This window comes from Drosophila guanche, unplaced genomic scaffold (genome assembly GCF_900245975.1).
Source record: "Drosophila guanche unplaced genomic scaffold, DGUA_6, whole genome shotgun sequence".
NCBI classification, from domain to species: domain Eukaryota; kingdom Metazoa; phylum Arthropoda; class Insecta; order Diptera; family Drosophilidae; genus Drosophila; species Drosophila guanche.
Window position 1 is genome coordinate 7,081,503 of NW_022995743.1, and position 16,740 is coordinate 7,098,242.

The 16,740-nt window shown below is 45.8% G+C and overlaps 2 protein-coding genes across 2 annotated transcripts in view; one reads left to right on the forward strand and one right to left on the reverse strand.

Moving 5' to 3' along the window:
- The window catches only part of LOC117581956 (calcitonin gene-related peptide type 1 receptor), a 23,234-nt gene continuing 6,494 nt past the window's right edge, over positions 1 to 16,740 (reverse strand). Inside the window, 10 exon segments of the mRNA XM_034269442.1 lie at positions 1 to 1,039; positions 1,348 to 1,476; positions 3,799 to 3,922; positions 4,180 to 4,356; positions 4,481 to 4,707; positions 4,771 to 4,897; positions 6,008 to 6,099; positions 6,179 to 6,285; positions 8,415 to 8,543; positions 8,609 to 8,787. Of these exon segments, the coding sequence (XP_034125333.1) occupies positions 521 to 1,039; positions 1,348 to 1,476; positions 3,799 to 3,922; positions 4,180 to 4,356; positions 4,481 to 4,707; positions 4,771 to 4,897; positions 6,008 to 6,099; positions 6,179 to 6,285; positions 8,415 to 8,543; positions 8,609 to 8,750 (1,773 nt within the window). The 5' untranslated portion in view covers positions 8,751 to 8,787 and the 3' untranslated portion in view covers positions 1 to 520.
- Positions 6,296 to 16,740, forward strand: part of LOC117581966 — a 22,117-nt gene continuing 11,672 nt past the window's right edge. The window contains exons 1-2 of the mRNA XM_034269453.1: positions 6,296 to 6,300; positions 13,845 to 13,847. The gene's annotated coding sequence lies outside the window, so the exon portion shown is untranslated. The remainder of the gene's footprint in view (positions 6,301 to 13,844; positions 13,848 to 16,740) is intronic.

A 16,740-nucleotide genomic window follows, 5' to 3' on the forward strand; every position in this document is an offset into this window, starting at 1 on the left:
TTTCTTGTTTTTTTGGCATAGATACACACGGTTCCACATTTTTATTTCAGTTAATTATTGCGCACGTTTATGTAGCACACTAAAAGCGATGGCCAGAAAGCTCAGCTTACCACAGAGAGAGAGAGAGAGAGAGAGACAAGGAGAGGCGGGCGGGTGAGACACTTAACACTTAACACTTAAGACAACAATGATATTTGATATCCACGTAAATTCTAACACGCATAAATACTCGTACAATAAATATTTTATCATCCATCGCTTGGCTAAGCTGCAATCAATTTCTCCCACTCTTCCCCCCTCAGTGGAAAATGTGGGGGAAGGGCGCAACGAACTGTAAACTTAACTGAGGTACTTTGGGTACTTGGGATGGTAGTTAGTTGCCGAAACTCCTTTCAGCGGTAGTCGTCTCAGATGATTTGGTTTTTCTTTCAGCTGCTTATAAACTATGAGATGTTGTGTGACCTGCACGTGGGTGGGCTGGGCTGTTGTTGGGGTGGTGTTTTTTTGGGGGGGGTTACACTTAAAGCGCCTCATCTGCCATCTGGTGATGGCTTCCTGCTGCTCCCTCCATGCAAACAATGACAATGCCAGTGGCACTGGCACTGGGCAGTGGGGCAGGGCAGGTCTCTCCTGCATCTTCCGCTATGGTTGTCATCAGTGTCGGCATTCTGCTTGCGACATCTGCCTCGCCGCCTGCATCGAGCACTGCATCCGCGGTCGGGGTCGGTGTCGGTGCCGCAGCGACAGAGGAGGAGGCTGCATCCCGCTTCTCCATCAGGGGCTGCTGCTGGCGCGAGTTGTCAACAGTTTGCCGGCGACTCTGCCGGAAGGGAATTTTGTTGCGCCAACCCTCGAGGAGGCTCCGGCTGGCCGTCAAGCTCTGGCTGCGAGCTCTCTGCTCCTGCGACTGGTGTTGGGTCTGGTCGTGGCTCTGGTGCTGGCTCCGATGGTGTGGTGCCGAGGAGGCGCGTCGCTTGGCCGACAGGTCCTTTAGTCATACCTTCTCCTCGCCGGGCAGGGGCGGACCGCAGCGCACGAACTACAATCAAAAGAACTGAGAATTTGCTATCATGGTGGTTGGCAGGCGGTGGCAACGGTGCGTTTGGTTTCGGTGTATTTATCTGTATCTTTGTGTCTTTTGCATGCGATTACTTTGCATGCGATATTCAATGGTTAATAGCCAATATTCTGCAGTTGAGTGAAGTGATTAATTGTGTGTGTGGCTTGTTTTATGTCTGTGTGCATTACTCATACGCGCCGTAACCCGTGGGACAAAATTAATATGCAGAGTTTGGAAGAGGGTAAGGGTAAAAACAAAGCGTGACAAGCTTTTAGTATAAATCTTACCGAGACCTGAGTGGCTGTGTAGGAGTTGGTCCGCGGTCGATTGCTGAAGCACAGCATCCGCCACTTGCGCTTCACCTGGGCAATCACCTCCCCGTTGAAGAAGCAGAAGAGCGTGGCCACGCACAGACCCTGCAAGGACGCAGAAACAGAAAAAGAGAGCAGTAGCAGTGGCAGATGGTCCTACCTCTAATGCAATATACAATAATACAATTTCGCATTCCCCGCTACACAGTCTGCCTTCCAACCTCAATATTCATTTCGCCTGTCAGACAGCAGCCTGTTTGTCCGTGGGTTGCCATTTGTCTTTTTCCACTCTCCTTCTCGATTGTCCCACTCATACCCATATACATATGCGACCTCCATGTATACTTATGTAAATGTTTAATGTTGCGGCTCGGGTACGTGCATGGACTACTGTCAAGATTTCTCGTTCGCACTTCTGCCTGGGGCTTCCTTTGATTGCCACTACTCACGAGAACCCATCATAGACTCAATCAGTCGCAGTTGCCCATTCATTCCCGGGCTTCCAAATTGCTCTACGCTCCACACTCCCGCAACGAAGAATACACTCGTACTTCTGCTGGCTTTCAGCATTTTGCATTGAGCTTCTTTGTTACTTAGTTACATAGACTTCAAGTGGAATATTGTGTGGCCCTTCTTCTTCGTCACACAATTTCACCTTTAACAGAAAAGACTCTTTCGGTATGAGTCCCACAAGTCATTTGGAATTGGGCTTTATTTTTGGTTTTTATTGCCCCATTGGAATTCATATATATCAAATTTGAAAACGTTGCCATAAATTCTGTGCAAATATTTAGATATTTTATTTGACTTTTCTCAAATAAATTTGGCATATTTTGTACATTTTCAGTTTTGGCATTGAGATACAAAAGAAAAAAGAGAGAAAGTGTCTTATCACTTTTCCAACTAAATCAATTAGCAAAGTAGAAACATTTGTCTGGCCAAATTCCAGCTGTAGCCCGGAAACTTCGGGTCATGTTTTATGATGATTTTTGCTGACAAATGCTGTTTGCTGGTTGGTTGTTTTCTTCCTGCCAGGCGGAAGTATTTAATTCAATTTCAGTTAAATGTGTTTTTGTCTGCACATCTGTTCGTTGGAAAGTTCCCAAAGGACAGCTTAAGGCTGCGCTTGAGGATGGAAAGTGCTGGGAAAATGTTCTGAAACTGACAAAATGCCAAGTGCACAGCTACTCCGCTGTGCGGCCACACAGAAATAGTTACATAAATAAATGCGCGTACGTACATAAACAATTTTCAGTTTTGGCCAAGAAACTGCTGGGTTTCCCAACCGCATTTGCAAGCTGAAATTATTTTGATATTCTTTACGGAGCTTAAAACTTGTGCAAAGTCTTTTACGACTGGGAGATATTTCGACTGCGTACAGCGGCGGGTCTGGCACAATAAATCCAAATTATATGCAACCACAGTGTGCTCACCGCGTAGCGAGTACAACTTTGCAATCTGGCAAGTAAATATACACGGGGAGCGGAGCATGAAACAGAGAATAAGCCAAAACAGAAAAGTGGGTTGTGGGCGGCAGAGCCACTCAAACACTGACTTTAAAATGTCAACTTTCTGAGCGAAAGATTGTGCCAGACAAGCATCGATTGACATTGACTGTTTTGTTGGCTCTTTCGAAAAACAAGGCAGCTGCAGCTTAGGAGGAAATTTATTTTAATGCCAATGCGAATGGAGTGCTTTTGCTTTAGAGTCAACGGCACACCAAAAGCAATTCGATTGTTTGCTCGCCTGTGTCTATAAGACGGAACTTGCCACTAGGATTGCCACGATAGAGCTTGAGTTTGTAGTCTTGTTTGGATTATTGCATAACCCTGATGGTGGGTGTCATGCCAATCGAAGCTTTTTCCTTTTGCCACTCGTTTCACTTATGGCCATAAGTCCTCCCCTTTCGAAATGAGCTCCTTGCCAGTGCAAATATTTGCAGCTGAAATTGCGGGGTAAATGCAGTTCGTGGACTCGACTAATGAGGCAAACATTTTTATCAGAGAGTCGACCCAAAGCTGGTCTGTCTGGTGTTCTGTAAGGTTAATCGATATTAAGTGCTCGGCGATCCATTGCAGCAGGATGTCCCAATATCTGCGAGAGAAATTTAATAAGCTGCAGCTTATGGAAATGCCGAAGGAGGAATCTGCGTATTTCCATATGCTGTGCGCTGTTGCCCCATTGATTTTCAGTCCCCTCCCCTAATGAGCCGGGGTCCCGGCATATTAGTAATTCCTGCCCCGAAGTCATGCCAGCGTTGGCTTATTTGCATTCCCTGTCTTTGGCTGTGGCCATGGACTCGGGCTGAACGAACACAACTTCTTGGCTTAAACTCTCAGTCGTAAAATCATTTTTATGAATGCCAGAAAAACAAGAGCAGCCGGAAACCGGAAACCGGAATGGGGAATGGGAAAAGATTTTACTTACTTGGAATGAGGCTGTAAACGCTGAGATGATTTCGTATGTATTCTCCCAGGGATGTCCCGGCGCAGGACGAAACGGGGTGACGATATACTGGAGGCCAAGCAGCGGGACAAGTAGCAGCGTGGCCCTGCAGGAGCACAAAGGAAAAAGAGCGATGGTATTAGCATGCAAGGCGACGCGGCGTATGCGTAATTTAAAATGCAAAATGAGGCTAAACTTCCCAGTGCAAAGCGAGCAGAGCGGACAGGCTCTGGGTAAATACAAAAAGTGAAAGAAAATATAATTACGCATATGCCTCGAGGGGCCACACTGGAGAGTCGTGGTGGAGTCGAGTATCGCGGAATACTCCAAAAATAAAAAGGAACAAAGAGCACAAAAACATACCGAAACGCCTGAAGCACTGTCCGGGATGGGCCGCAGCTGCCCTGGATGCTGGCCGGGGCATTCAGCTTGAGCAGCACCACGCGGACAATGTTGCACAGGAACAGCAGATTGAGGAACATCGATATGCAAACGGGCACCACCAGAATGTTGTCGTAGTCGGTGGGGCTCATCCAGCAGCTGCAAGAGAGTCGCTGAATTATGGAATTGCAAATGCGATTCAATTATCAAGTCATCTGCACATGGAACGGGCGGGCCCAACCATCGCTTGATGAGTGATTCGCAGCATCATTCAAGCACTTACTGTATCTTCTGGTCGGCCGAGCCGCCCAGACCACGGGCCATGCTGTAGACGAATATGACGACGGCCGGCGAGCCCCAGCCAAAGGCGATCAGCCATTTGACCAGCCGCTTCTCGGAAATGAACGCTGACACCAGCACTGTGTGCAGATAGAAGCCCTCGCACAGCATCCACGAGTAGTTGGTCAGCAGGAAGTAGTGCAGATTGATGTGCAGAGCCACGCAGCGAGCCTGGGTAAACCAAACCAAAACGGTTAGTATTCACACAACAGCAGGGGCACGCTGCCAGCTTACCGGACTATCCTGCAGGAGCTCCGTGTTGGGCATTACCATCAGGTACCAGAGCAGCCACAACGAGTTGTTGGCCGCAAACGAGGCAAACAGATTCATGTGCAGCGTGATGCGGGCACACTTCAGGGTTCTGTGCAACGAAAATACAACAATTTGAATAGATCAGCATTTGGCCACGATTGTTATTCCACTGGAATTGCAATAGGAATTGGACATTGGCCCAAAATGCAATTTGCATCCCCCATCAACTTCCTTTGTGGCATGCAGAGAGAGCGAGAAGCTCGCTTAGCATTTTGCCTGCTAGGACTGAAGAGGGACCTGAAAACAAAGCTCCAATACAGCTTCCAGCCAAAAGAAGAATGTATTCGTGGTGATTCACAACTGGCCAGCTTGCGGTCAGGCAGCACTTAAATACAATTTCCATCTGCCCAGTCAAAGGTCATGCCACAAATTAAACTCTCATATGGGCATTCTGCACCTCAGGCTAGTCGCAAGGTTTTATTTCATTTTGTTTTGTTTCTATTTTTCTTTGGACTGCAAAACTAATGCTTAGATTTGATTACTTTTATTATCCTGCCATTGCTAGATCCCTGATTTATTCTTTCAATCCATTGTTAATTGAAATTCCTGAGGATTCCTCCGTGTGTGTGGGGGTCGGGCTTCTGAATTAAGTTTTAATTGTCACATTTTAGGGGCAGCCAAAGTTGCTACACGTCACTTTCCTTTGACACACAATTTCAAACACTTTCAGCCAGTGGGTCCTCCTGTTGTATTTTCATCCTCATTTCTATCTGTACGTAGACCGAGCGCACTAATTGTGCTGCAGACACTGGGAAATGAATCGATATCCTGCCTGACGTAGACACAATCCAGCTGGATGGACTCACAGACAGAATGGGGCGAGTGCGAATGCGAATCCGAATGCGGCAGAAGGAGACAAAGTATTTTCTCATTTCCGACACCAATTATTCCGTTTTAAGTGACTGCAATGGACATTTTGCGACAGGGGCCACAGCTTCGGGCTCACAGTTGACTAAGTCATTGGCGCATTTGTTTGCCATTACAGTAACATTTTTTGTGCGGCGCTCAGTCAAGCCATAACCGGAAACGGCAATGACAACGGCAACGAGAAAGAGTACTTCATTAGCCCTGAGTGGTTTTCCATGCTGTGCCATTTAGGCTGGGGCCAACGTCAGAGATGTAGGAGGTTTGCTGAAAGGATGAACTTTGGCTTACTCACTTGAAGTATCCGAGAATGGCCAGCGAGAGTAGGATGGCCAGCAGAGAGATGCCGTAGCCGACCTCATAGATCAGGTTGACGTTGTGTTTCCACTGTGAAAGGAGGGCAAAGGATAGTGCATTGTGTTGATTTATCAATTTGCTGGCAGTAAATCAAGTGCCTGAAACTCACCTCCAGGTCATCGAGATTCACGCAGGTCGTGTAGTTCGACCAGGTCTTGTTGTTCAGCGGATGCTTAAACCATTCCCCATCGCTGCCGCACTCCTTGTGCGCATATCCTGCCAGAGAGAAACGTCCAAAGAGTTCATTTTACTGAGCAATTATCCATTTAGACCTGCCTCAATTTGTCACAAAATAATGCAATTTCCCTGGCTCTGCTCAAAGTTATTTATAAAAGCAGCAAACATATTTGCAATCCACAACTGTTTACGATTCTATGATTAAGTCTTGGATAAATAGTGCAGGCTGTCGGGGATTTTGTTTACACATTTGAGGGATTGTAAGGTCAATGCATCACAGGTACACTGGGAGGAATGCGCACAACCAGCTATAAATTTAATTTTTTGCTGTTCTGTTCACTGAAGTATAATAAATTTACATAACTCATATTTAATGTATTCTATTTTAATTATGAAATATATTTAAATAGACCATTTGCATATTTCGGTGCAGTCTTCCACTGCTCTTCCCTCTGTGTTATTAATTATTATTTTTGTTGCCTTTGACGCCACGCTGGCGGACCGCAATCCAATTGATTTTTAAGACTAAGACCAACACTGAGTAAATTGAAATGGAATTTGTTGTGTTTGCTGAATGGAAATACTTCAATTCAACAATTTTGCAACAGAATCTTTATGTCCTGGCTTGTGTAGTTTTATTTGCTGTTCGCCACTTGTTGTGGGAAGCGGAAAGAAGTGAAGTTCCTCTGTCGCTTTGTTTCAGACGTGCTGATCTTTGGACGAGCTCATTTATGGCCAGTTGTCACGCACGCAGACGTTGAAAATCACGTATATGCTTGGTTGGTTGCCACAGAGCACGACTCAGCTCAGCTCAGCTCAGCTCGGCTCGGCTCGGTTCGGCTAAGCGCAGCACCACATCGACACATCCGTCGACCGGAAGTGCCATAAAAGTTAATGGCGACACAGTGCCAGAGCACATAATCTTGTACGAGCTGGCGGCGTTTTGGGCGGTTGGGGCAGGGCAACCACACAGGCTAAATGTAGCAGGGAAAGTGGCACTTTGCCTAGCCTCTGCCTCTTGGCCTTTGGCTGGCTTCCTCCACTGTCCCTGCCTGCCCTTCCCATCGTTTGTTTTTTGATACAGCCACAAAAAGAGTCATTCAACTTTTGTTATTTTAGTGTTGTCCTGGTCACGGCCACAGTGGGGGTGCTGTGTGGCATGTCGCATGCTGTTCGCTTGCCCCATATTGCAGAGTCGCGATAAATGCACGGTGAATGATTTATTCTCATAAATTGCTTCAAATATTTATGCATAATTTCATATATTCATCATTCAAGTTAATTTTGTGGCCTCCTCATTTCTTTCACCATTTTTCGAATTGTTTTTATCATCTTTTTCGACTTGTTTGTTTGTAATTTGCGAGCTAATTACCGAGCCATTTGGGAATGCAAAATGTGTGCATAATTAATTTGTTTGTTGTGTCGAGAGCTATCCGTTTGAGAGCGCCTCAATGATTCATGAGGCACTCATTTGCTAATTACCTATTAAGCAGACAGCCAGATATGATCTGCCCACTCGGAGCTGCCTCTGATAAACTATAAAAATTATGTTGTCTCATGGGGGATCCACACACATTTATTTGCTCAGCATTAAAGAGTAGCTGAAAAGTACTTAAAGCTGACACTAACTTAAATTTCTCTCAGTTGCTCGAGTCGACTTCATCTCCGCTTAGAAGCCACAAAAATATAACTGAAAGCCCTCGGAGATTCATGTTTATTCGGCTGGCAAATAAGGCGAAAACATTTTAGCATTCTGCTCCTGCTCTTTGGATAATTTAGTGGCCCCAGGAGCCGAGGCTAAGCATCCTCCAGCCAGACATTATGCTGCCGTACGACACACGAAATCAAAGCACAAACATAACAACTTTCCAATTGATTTGGCCTGGCTGGGAGCGTATTCATATTTATGAATCTGGGGTTGAGGCTGGGCTGTGTCCTGGAAGGCAGGATGTGGAGCAGAGCTCAGGTTCGAGGCCAATTAGAGGGCTGCCGTGTCTCCCACTCCACAGGAGCTCATTCTCCTGCTTGTGCAAACAAATTTCCGTAGGCAGTTTCGGCTTCGGCTTTCGATTTTTTCCTTTCCTGTCATATGCAGATCCCCGAGCTGACCCCAAAATGGATGTTCCTTTGTGGAACTTAATAAACAAGCAACCGTTGGCTCTACTTACGTGTTGGATCGAAGCCCGTGATGAAGTCGGGGCAGAGCTCGTAGGCGGAAGAGCCGGCGGCCGTATCCGGCCAGCAAAGCCAGCCATCAAAGGTACCTGGACAGAAAGGTCCGGGCTCTGGGCTGGGTCCTGAATGTTCAGTTTAAAACTACTCATGAATAATGCACATGAAAATTGCAGTTTAAAATACTCACCCAACAAATGGCTGCCACTGCCATTGAGGCGGGCATTGCAGGCGGCGCGAAGTGCATCAAAGTCCGGGCCGCTTTCTGCTACACTTTCAGCAATCGCTGCCGTGCTGCCAATGCTGCTGCTGTTGCTGCTTTGCTCACTCATGACTTGGCTGCATTCAACTGGAGTTGCTGAAAGTCGGCTGAAAAGTTGTGAATGTGTGTTGTGTGTTACACGAGTCCATCATTGTTGCATTTGAAAAGCACATAAATGTTTCCAACAAAATGGCTGTGGTTGCAACTTAATTGGTTTTCCAACTGCTGCTGCTAGTTGCCAAACTACAGTGTGGCACAAGCATATAAGTGGGGAAACAACTACTATCCTCGATTGTATTTGTTCTTACTTTCAGGCATGCAAGGAAAGGTAAGGATTGACTTAAAGTGCCGTTGCGCACTGTATCATTTCTATACGCATTTAACTTGTTTGTCTAACAGTTTTCTCTGTTTTTCGCTGTGGTTTTAATTATTTAATTTACATTTATTCAACCAGCAATTATTGCAATTATTAGAAAAACAGGAGCCACAGACAGAGCTGGCTGCAGGTTGATCCTTATCTCTCCATCTATAATATAACTTGAACGTGAGCACACCTGTTCCGCATCATTAGAATCCCCACAGTAAGAGATTACAAAACCAGCAACTGCAGCAGGGAATCTTTCTCCTGGCCGCTGCTTTGTTTTTGTGCAGTTTAAATGCAAAGCACAGGGTTGGCATCAACATTCACTTGAGCGGAACGGGAAACATTTGCTCAACGGGAGGAGGTCCGGCTGCACTCAGGCTGAAACAAACAATGGCCAAAGCACACGGATGGCCAGCTCCCAGCATTCTCTCTGGTAGCAGAGCGTTTTGATTACGAGTGGGGCGAGAAGTGCCCAGTGGAGTACCAGCAGCAATCAAGCGTGTCTGGATGATAGGAAGAGCAGCAGCAGCAGCAGCACCAGCAGCAAGAGACACTCAATTGGGTCCCCAAAAAGCATTCACTCCTCCACTCACACTGACTGTAATCTTATCGTTTAGGCAAATTGCTGACAGCACTTAAAATCAGAAGCGACAACTGTACATCTAGAGTACAACATGCATAAAATACGAAATTGCAAAGTGTTCGAGTGCCAAAGGAGGGGAGCGACTGAATGCATTCTGTGTGTGCACAACACTTTCGCTGGCATCGATCGAGGAGCATTTTTATGACAGCTGCCACACAAGTTTTGCCCCCACATCCTTCCCCTGACACAGGAGATAAATAATAAGAGTTTTATATTTATTACACAAATTACATGAAATCGCCTCGCATCCCTCAACGCTGAGCTGCTCGGAGTGTGTTCCACAGTTCGGTTCGGGACTTCACCCATCTGAAGGTATTTTCAGTTTTACGCCAAAGCTGAGCAGACAAATTTGGTTATTAACTGGCTATGGCCATAAAAGAGATGACGAGAGAGCGGGCAAGGGCACGGGGCCACTTATATTTAACGATGCCTCGCGACCTGAGCCATTGACCTGGCCCAGTGTTCCAGTGCTCCAATGAGTGAGCGATTTCTTCTCAGTGATTGGCATGGCAAATAGTTAGTGGGGAAAACATAATTGTTCGACTGACAGCAGGAAATCCAATAACTTCTTGGCGTATTTTGATGGAAAAGTGCGTCGAATGTGGTAGGACTTCGTAGCATACTTTCTCGCCAGCTTAAGACTTCTCCTACATTTAGGAGTGTTGGCGTAGGTGTGGGCGTGGGTGCTGGGTGCTGGGTGCTGGGACGCCCTACTGTGACCATAAAAATATTTTACGACAATGCGCGAAACTCACGCAAAACGTTGGCAATAACAGAAATTAGCAATAAAAAGAAAAACGTGCGGAAAGTGCCATAGGCGAAAAATAGCCGGGAAAAAAGTTGCTCCAAGATAGCGTAGAGGCAGGGGACTGCTCGAGGGGTAGGGGACACAAAATAGGGATGGGTGAAAGCAGCTGTGTGGCGTTAAGTAAGCTTGACTCGACTTCGAACCCACGCGCTAATGTCCGATGCGAGGGAATCCGTAAATTGCATTTGATAAAAGCGAACGCGAGGAAACTGCAATAAAAACAGCAAACCATCGAGCGGGGGGCAGACTCGTAAAACTCGGGAAAATGTATTTCACTGTTATGTGTGTGTGTGTGTGTGTGTGTGTGTGTGTGTGTGTGTGTGTACTGTACACTGTTACATGTGTTGCGGCATCTATTTTAGCACTCAGCGCCGTGAAGTGGAGCGGACCGCGGACGCATTGTGAAAAAAATCTGTTCGGAAAATGTTTTCGCTGTTGACGGATCGTCGTCGGTTGGTTGTGTATTAAAAAACGAAGCCATGCGAAATTGTGGCAACTGCATATGTCACAATGTTTTCGCTCACCCAAGCCACACGCGATGGTTTTCCCTCTTTGAGCGAACCCACACGACGTATGAGTAATGAAATGTTTGCTCGCTGATTTCCAATTCGTTGGCTGTCAGCCCAAACAGAGAGCTGAATCGAAGCTCAGAGCTCAGTGGCACGGAACCGAGTGCCTAAATGTTGAAAGCGTTTCACACTAGTGGTAGTATTCCTTTTTTTGTTCAACAATTTATTGGAAACATAAATCATGTTCACATATCTACAGTTCCCTTTTGGGGAGAGCTCTTCTGGCTCTCGCCTTGATTTATGCTCAAATTTCTCTTTGATTTCTGTTGGCCGTCTTTAAACAAACAACAACGGCATTAATTATTGATTTGAAAGAAGTGCTGGGGCCGTGGCCATGGCCGTTCCCCTTGCAAAGTGCCCCATGAAAGCAGACAAATGGAACATAAATCAAAATTTGGTATGCCTAAAGAGTTGGCGTTGAAATCCCTTTAAATGGCATTTCGGCTGAATTTCATCTAGTGGCTCCACGGCTCCGATTTGGCCAGAGAGCTTTTAGCATTTTTCAAAAATATTGCCAATGCCGGCATCTGTCTAAAATAATATTTTTGTAGTGGCTCCCACTGCCACTGCCACTGCCACTGCCACTGCCGCCCACTCTGTCCCACAAACAGTTGGATATTCGTTGAAACGTTTTCTGATTTTTGCAGCTTTTGTTGAAAACGGAATAAAGGGCGCAGTCGATGGGATTCCAATTGCTGTTTCTGTTGCGGACTCCTGCAGGAGTCTCCGCTGCTACCTCCTGTAATTTATTCATTACACGAAAGAGTCCAGAGGTTGGCAAACAAAATAAAACTGGATCAACACGTTTCGTTTGATGGATGTTGGGAAAAAGAATTGACATATTGGCTCATGGCCAAAAGCATTTCAATTGAATATAAAATCAACATAATAGATACAGATTCCCTCAAGATTCAGCGTTGAGTCAGTTAAATACAAAATAAATGTAGCAGTGGGACTATGGAAGTTATTCCAAATGCAGAAAGTTGCCATTTGAGAAAGAACAAAATGGTCTTAGGTCTTATACATTGTCACATCTTTAATCACTTTCAACTAATTCCGACTTTAGATGGTTACTTGGAAGCGATTTGATCTGCCATTCATCTCTCCCAGGAAGAGATTCACAACCGGAGATTCATAACGTATTCAGTTCGTTTGACCCTTGATTGAATCTTGTCTTGTCTTGCACTCTTGCGAGTGCATTCGTGGTCCGAGGAATGTGTCTTTCTGCATCATTCATAAACAGTCGCCTGGTGTACGATCTAGGAGAGTTCTCTGATGATTTATCGACTGAGTGCACAGGGAAGTAGCTCATATTTCAAATAAATACAAACTGCAAATAGAGAGTAGCTCAGGAGCTCAGCAGACAGGACTCCAGTGGCAGCCTTTATGCGTGGCACAGCCACATCTCGTTGCGTATTAGTATGCGTGAGTGAGCAGCATCTAATAGCTGGCGAGAGCCGTAAAAATGTTGTTGCAGATTACTGGTACAAGCGGTTTACATGTAGATATATTTTACGCACACTTCCCACTCGCCTCCAGATTCAGAACAGCGTGAAAGCCGAGTCCTAATGGATTGGAATAATTTATAAAACCGGCCACACAAAGACCCCACCAAAAACCAAAAAAAAAAAGAGATGAGGCATTAGCTTAGTCAGCCGGGAAAATGAAGTTTTAAAAGCCCGCAGCTCTGCCGAGTCTGGGCTGGGCCTCGGTCTGGTACTGGGGCTTTGCGGCACATTCTTGCTTTGTCTTTATGAGCCTCCTGGTGCTGGCATGTTCATCTTTTTGCCCCAGAAACTCGCCCCAAAACCCCTTAACCACCAGCCGACCTTTGTCCTGCGCTCGTTGCCCAGGCCCAAGGTTCGTGGCTGCTCGGCATAATGTAAAACTTGCCTCATCCTGGCTCCGGATGCCACTGCAGGGGCAGTAGCCTCTAAAATGAAATACGTGCCACACGTGCTAAATGCCTCGTTCTCGTTGCCTCTCAGCAACAATTGCACAATTTGTTCGCATGCAAAATTTGCATATTTCTGGGCCAGTAGAACGCAGAGTGGCAGAGGGGGCATGGACTGTTTGCTGTTTGTTATTTGTTCTTTAAAGAACGTCTTGCGGTCTACTCAGTCTACACACACACATGTCCAGCTGTAAGCTTCGAAGCAGTAGATACCCCGCACATCTGAGTTCCTCATGGAATTCATTCTGGCCGGACTCTGGTTAGTTTTGAGCACAAGTTATACCGAGGCTGAATGGGTATTACATGCTAAGAGTAGCTGCTCAAAGGCACACTTCGTGCACTGGATCCTTTTCAAAGTGTGACAGTCTTGGCAACAGGCAATGAAAACACCACAGCTACAGCCCCGCAGCCCCGCAGCCCTCTGCCTTTATTTAACTTTGTCATTTGGCCAAAGCAAGGGCTGGCCCCCAAAAGAAAACGAGAAAAATGAGAATTTTTGTGTATTTTAACAGCGCTTATTTGTTGTTTCCTCTTATGTACTTTGATTTCAGCAACTTTTGCTCGTGCTGGGGGAAACAATAATTTCATTCGAGGCGTGCCTAACGCAGAACTTGATTATATCCTGTTTTCCCTCTTTGCTGCTAGGATACAGGACTTTGCCCAAATATTTGGTACACCAATTAAAGAGTGGGGAATGGTGCAGAGTAGGCCGGGTTTAATTAAAAACAAAACAAAACAAAACGAAGCAAGAAACCAGCCAATCCATTGTGTTGAAGTTGAAGCCATTACTCTGCCCCAATGAACTCTAAAGAAATTTTGAATGTAGTTGGTGTAAAACCTCGATAAATCTTGTGGCAGCAATTGGCAGAACAGAACAAAACTCGTGTAACAGGATGAAATATTCCACCGGATAGCAATTTATTTGCATTGACATTTGTTAAGGGTTTACTTTATCGAAACTGCAAGCTTAGTTTATTAGTTATTTGTGTAAATAGGAATTATTCTGAGAGCCTTTTTGGTGTGTTCATCTTTCTCTACAAATCCCAATTGTGTTAATTCTTATTTATGATTTCCCCTCTAATACCGCAGCTCAATTATTTCAAAAGCCACTTCAGATTTGCCCTCTGCCCGCTGCTCCAGCGAGAAAAATGTACAAATTAGACGTTGAATTATTGCTTTCAAGGCACGCAGCAGCCGGCATGGAATCATTTGGTCTGCTCACGCACTTTCACTTCCTTCCGGGGGGCGGGGGGGCCCGAGTCGAGCTCAAGTCATAGCAATAACATTGCTCTTCTGCTTGTACGTGGAATACCACAATATTGGCAACACAAATTGGCTGTGCATATCTTCAATTTTGTGCACGTTTCGCTGAGTTTTGTTTAAAATGTGTTTACAATTGACTAAGCCCGGTCCAACGGCCTCCCCACCCACGCGTCCCCTTGTCCATCTTTCAATTTCTATTCTCAATTTCAGAGTTCCTTCACCTCCACCTCCACCTTCACCTCCACCGCTGCCTGCCAGCCAGTCATCCGTTCTAATGTGAATGACGTTGAGGCGGTGTCGTGGGGAAAGGCAGTTTGATTTTCATATTCCATTTCATTTGCAATTTACTTTTGCCTTCACACAACTGTTGCGCCTTTCATATGCAAATTCCAGCTGTTGTTGTTGTCGATTCTTTTGTTGTTATTGTCTCTTCTCTTTTCCTTTTCCTTTGCCTTTTCCATTGCATTTGCGTTTGTTATCGCTCTGGGCGGGGGGGGGGGACTTCTTTTGTTTCTAAATCAATACTCGCAACTACAGTTTCTTCTGCTGCTTCTGTTCTCCATGTAGGAAACAAAACAATTCAAACTGATAAGCAAACATCCATAAGTAAGTGTATGCCGATGTACTGCGATGACCACGGAGATTCCCGTTTGGCGGAGTTTCCTTTTCTGTTTTTGTTTTGTCTTGAATATTTTGGTGGTTGCTTCTTGTCTGCCTTTGTGGCGGTTGCTATTTCAATTGCTGCTTCTCCGAGCATGTGGCCTTTGTTGTGTGTTGTGGCTCGTCTAGTATGACATCTACAGCTCCTCGTCCTGCGTTCTCGCATGCCTAATGGTCGAACAATAGTCGCCGTCGGGGCTCAACAATTCTCAGAGCTGTAACTTTGTGTGTTTGAGCTGCTCGCAAGTCGAGAAAGTTTGCGCCCAGCTCGGACAAAGGCAAAGGCAAAGTTCGCGGTGCGGGTCGGAGCGATTTGCTCCTAACTTTCCATGGGCTTTTGTTGCCTGATTTGAATTTATTTATCTGTGATTTATTGCAATTTGATGTAGCGTAATTGTAACTAGTGGGGGGAAGATGACACTCAAGACTATTAAAGTTTAGGCAGTGCCACGCACTCGAAGTTTACACAACTCCCCTTGTAATTTCTTCTTGTCAGAGCAAAGTTTTTAATTAAACTCACAAAAGTTTGGAGCGGCCCAAGTGCCTGAGTGAAGTGGTGGCCAACCGATCGGCCAAACTATCGGCCAGTGTTTCGAGCTGAATCTAATCAGAAGCAATGGGGGGAAAACGAACTGCGTCAATCGCAGATAGCTGGCATTAGTCTGTTCCTATCAAATATTAATTAAATGTATCTTAGAGACGCAGAAGCAACTAAGGAGCGGCAGTGGCACGTGCCAGGTCTAAACTTGTTGCGCTCCTTATTCGCTCTTCTGTTTATTTCTTTTCTTTTCTTTTCTTTTCTTTTGGCAATGTGTCAGATAATAAACTTTTCCCGCCAGTTGGCAACTTTTGTTGTTGGTGGAAACGCGCTTTAGTTGGCCAAAGATGCTCCAAATGCTGGCTGCCGAGCTGCTAATGAAGTTGAACTTCTTGGGCTAATTAATTCAGTTGAAGTGCAGTTCTTCTGCCTCGAACATCGATGCCCGGCCCGACATTTAATTAGGCTTCGGTTGACAACGGCGACGGCGACGACGACATGAGCACGAGCTTGAGCATGAATCTGCGTGCCAAACAAATGATTCTGTTTGCTTGTGTGCTGGCTGGCCACAAATGTATCTGTCAGATACTATCAGAATGCCATTACAGGGCGAGCAGCCAGGCTCGCTACTACTCCCTTCGGGCCACATTGTGTTCTTGTCATTTAGTGCTTATCTGATTCGCCTTTTCGCTCACGGACTACAGACCACAGGCTGCTGACTTGAGTCAGTTTCAAAGGAACTGCTGGAAGCCTTTGGGCTTCGTGTGTTATCGGCAACTGCCTTTGATTGTACGGCTCGAAGCCAATTAAAATGATGTTGCCGCAGTCAGAGTTGGCCAAGCAACCGCCCGACCGACCGACCACTGACGGATTATTCAATAAACTTGGCCAAAAGTTATCTCTCTCTCAGAGATAAGAGACAGACTCTCAGACACAGAGGCATTTCCTCTTGGAGCGATGGCCCCTCCCTGATTGTGCAACAATAAATAAATGCTAACCAAATGCAACATGCGCTCCCAGACAACGCAATTTTTGTGTGGTTTATGCCACAGGGAAGCGCAGTCTGGAGATAGTTTGTCCAATTCAAAAATCCAAGAGGAATATTCTAGTTCATTGTGTAATGGAGCACCACAGCAGAGCATTCAGTCGCTACCCAATTAGACACGAACCGAGCAAGTGCCACACAATTCGCACTCAATTTGGCTTAAGCAGAGAGAGCGCTGAGTGGGCAAACAAAACCCTCGAGAAGCGACAAGGAACA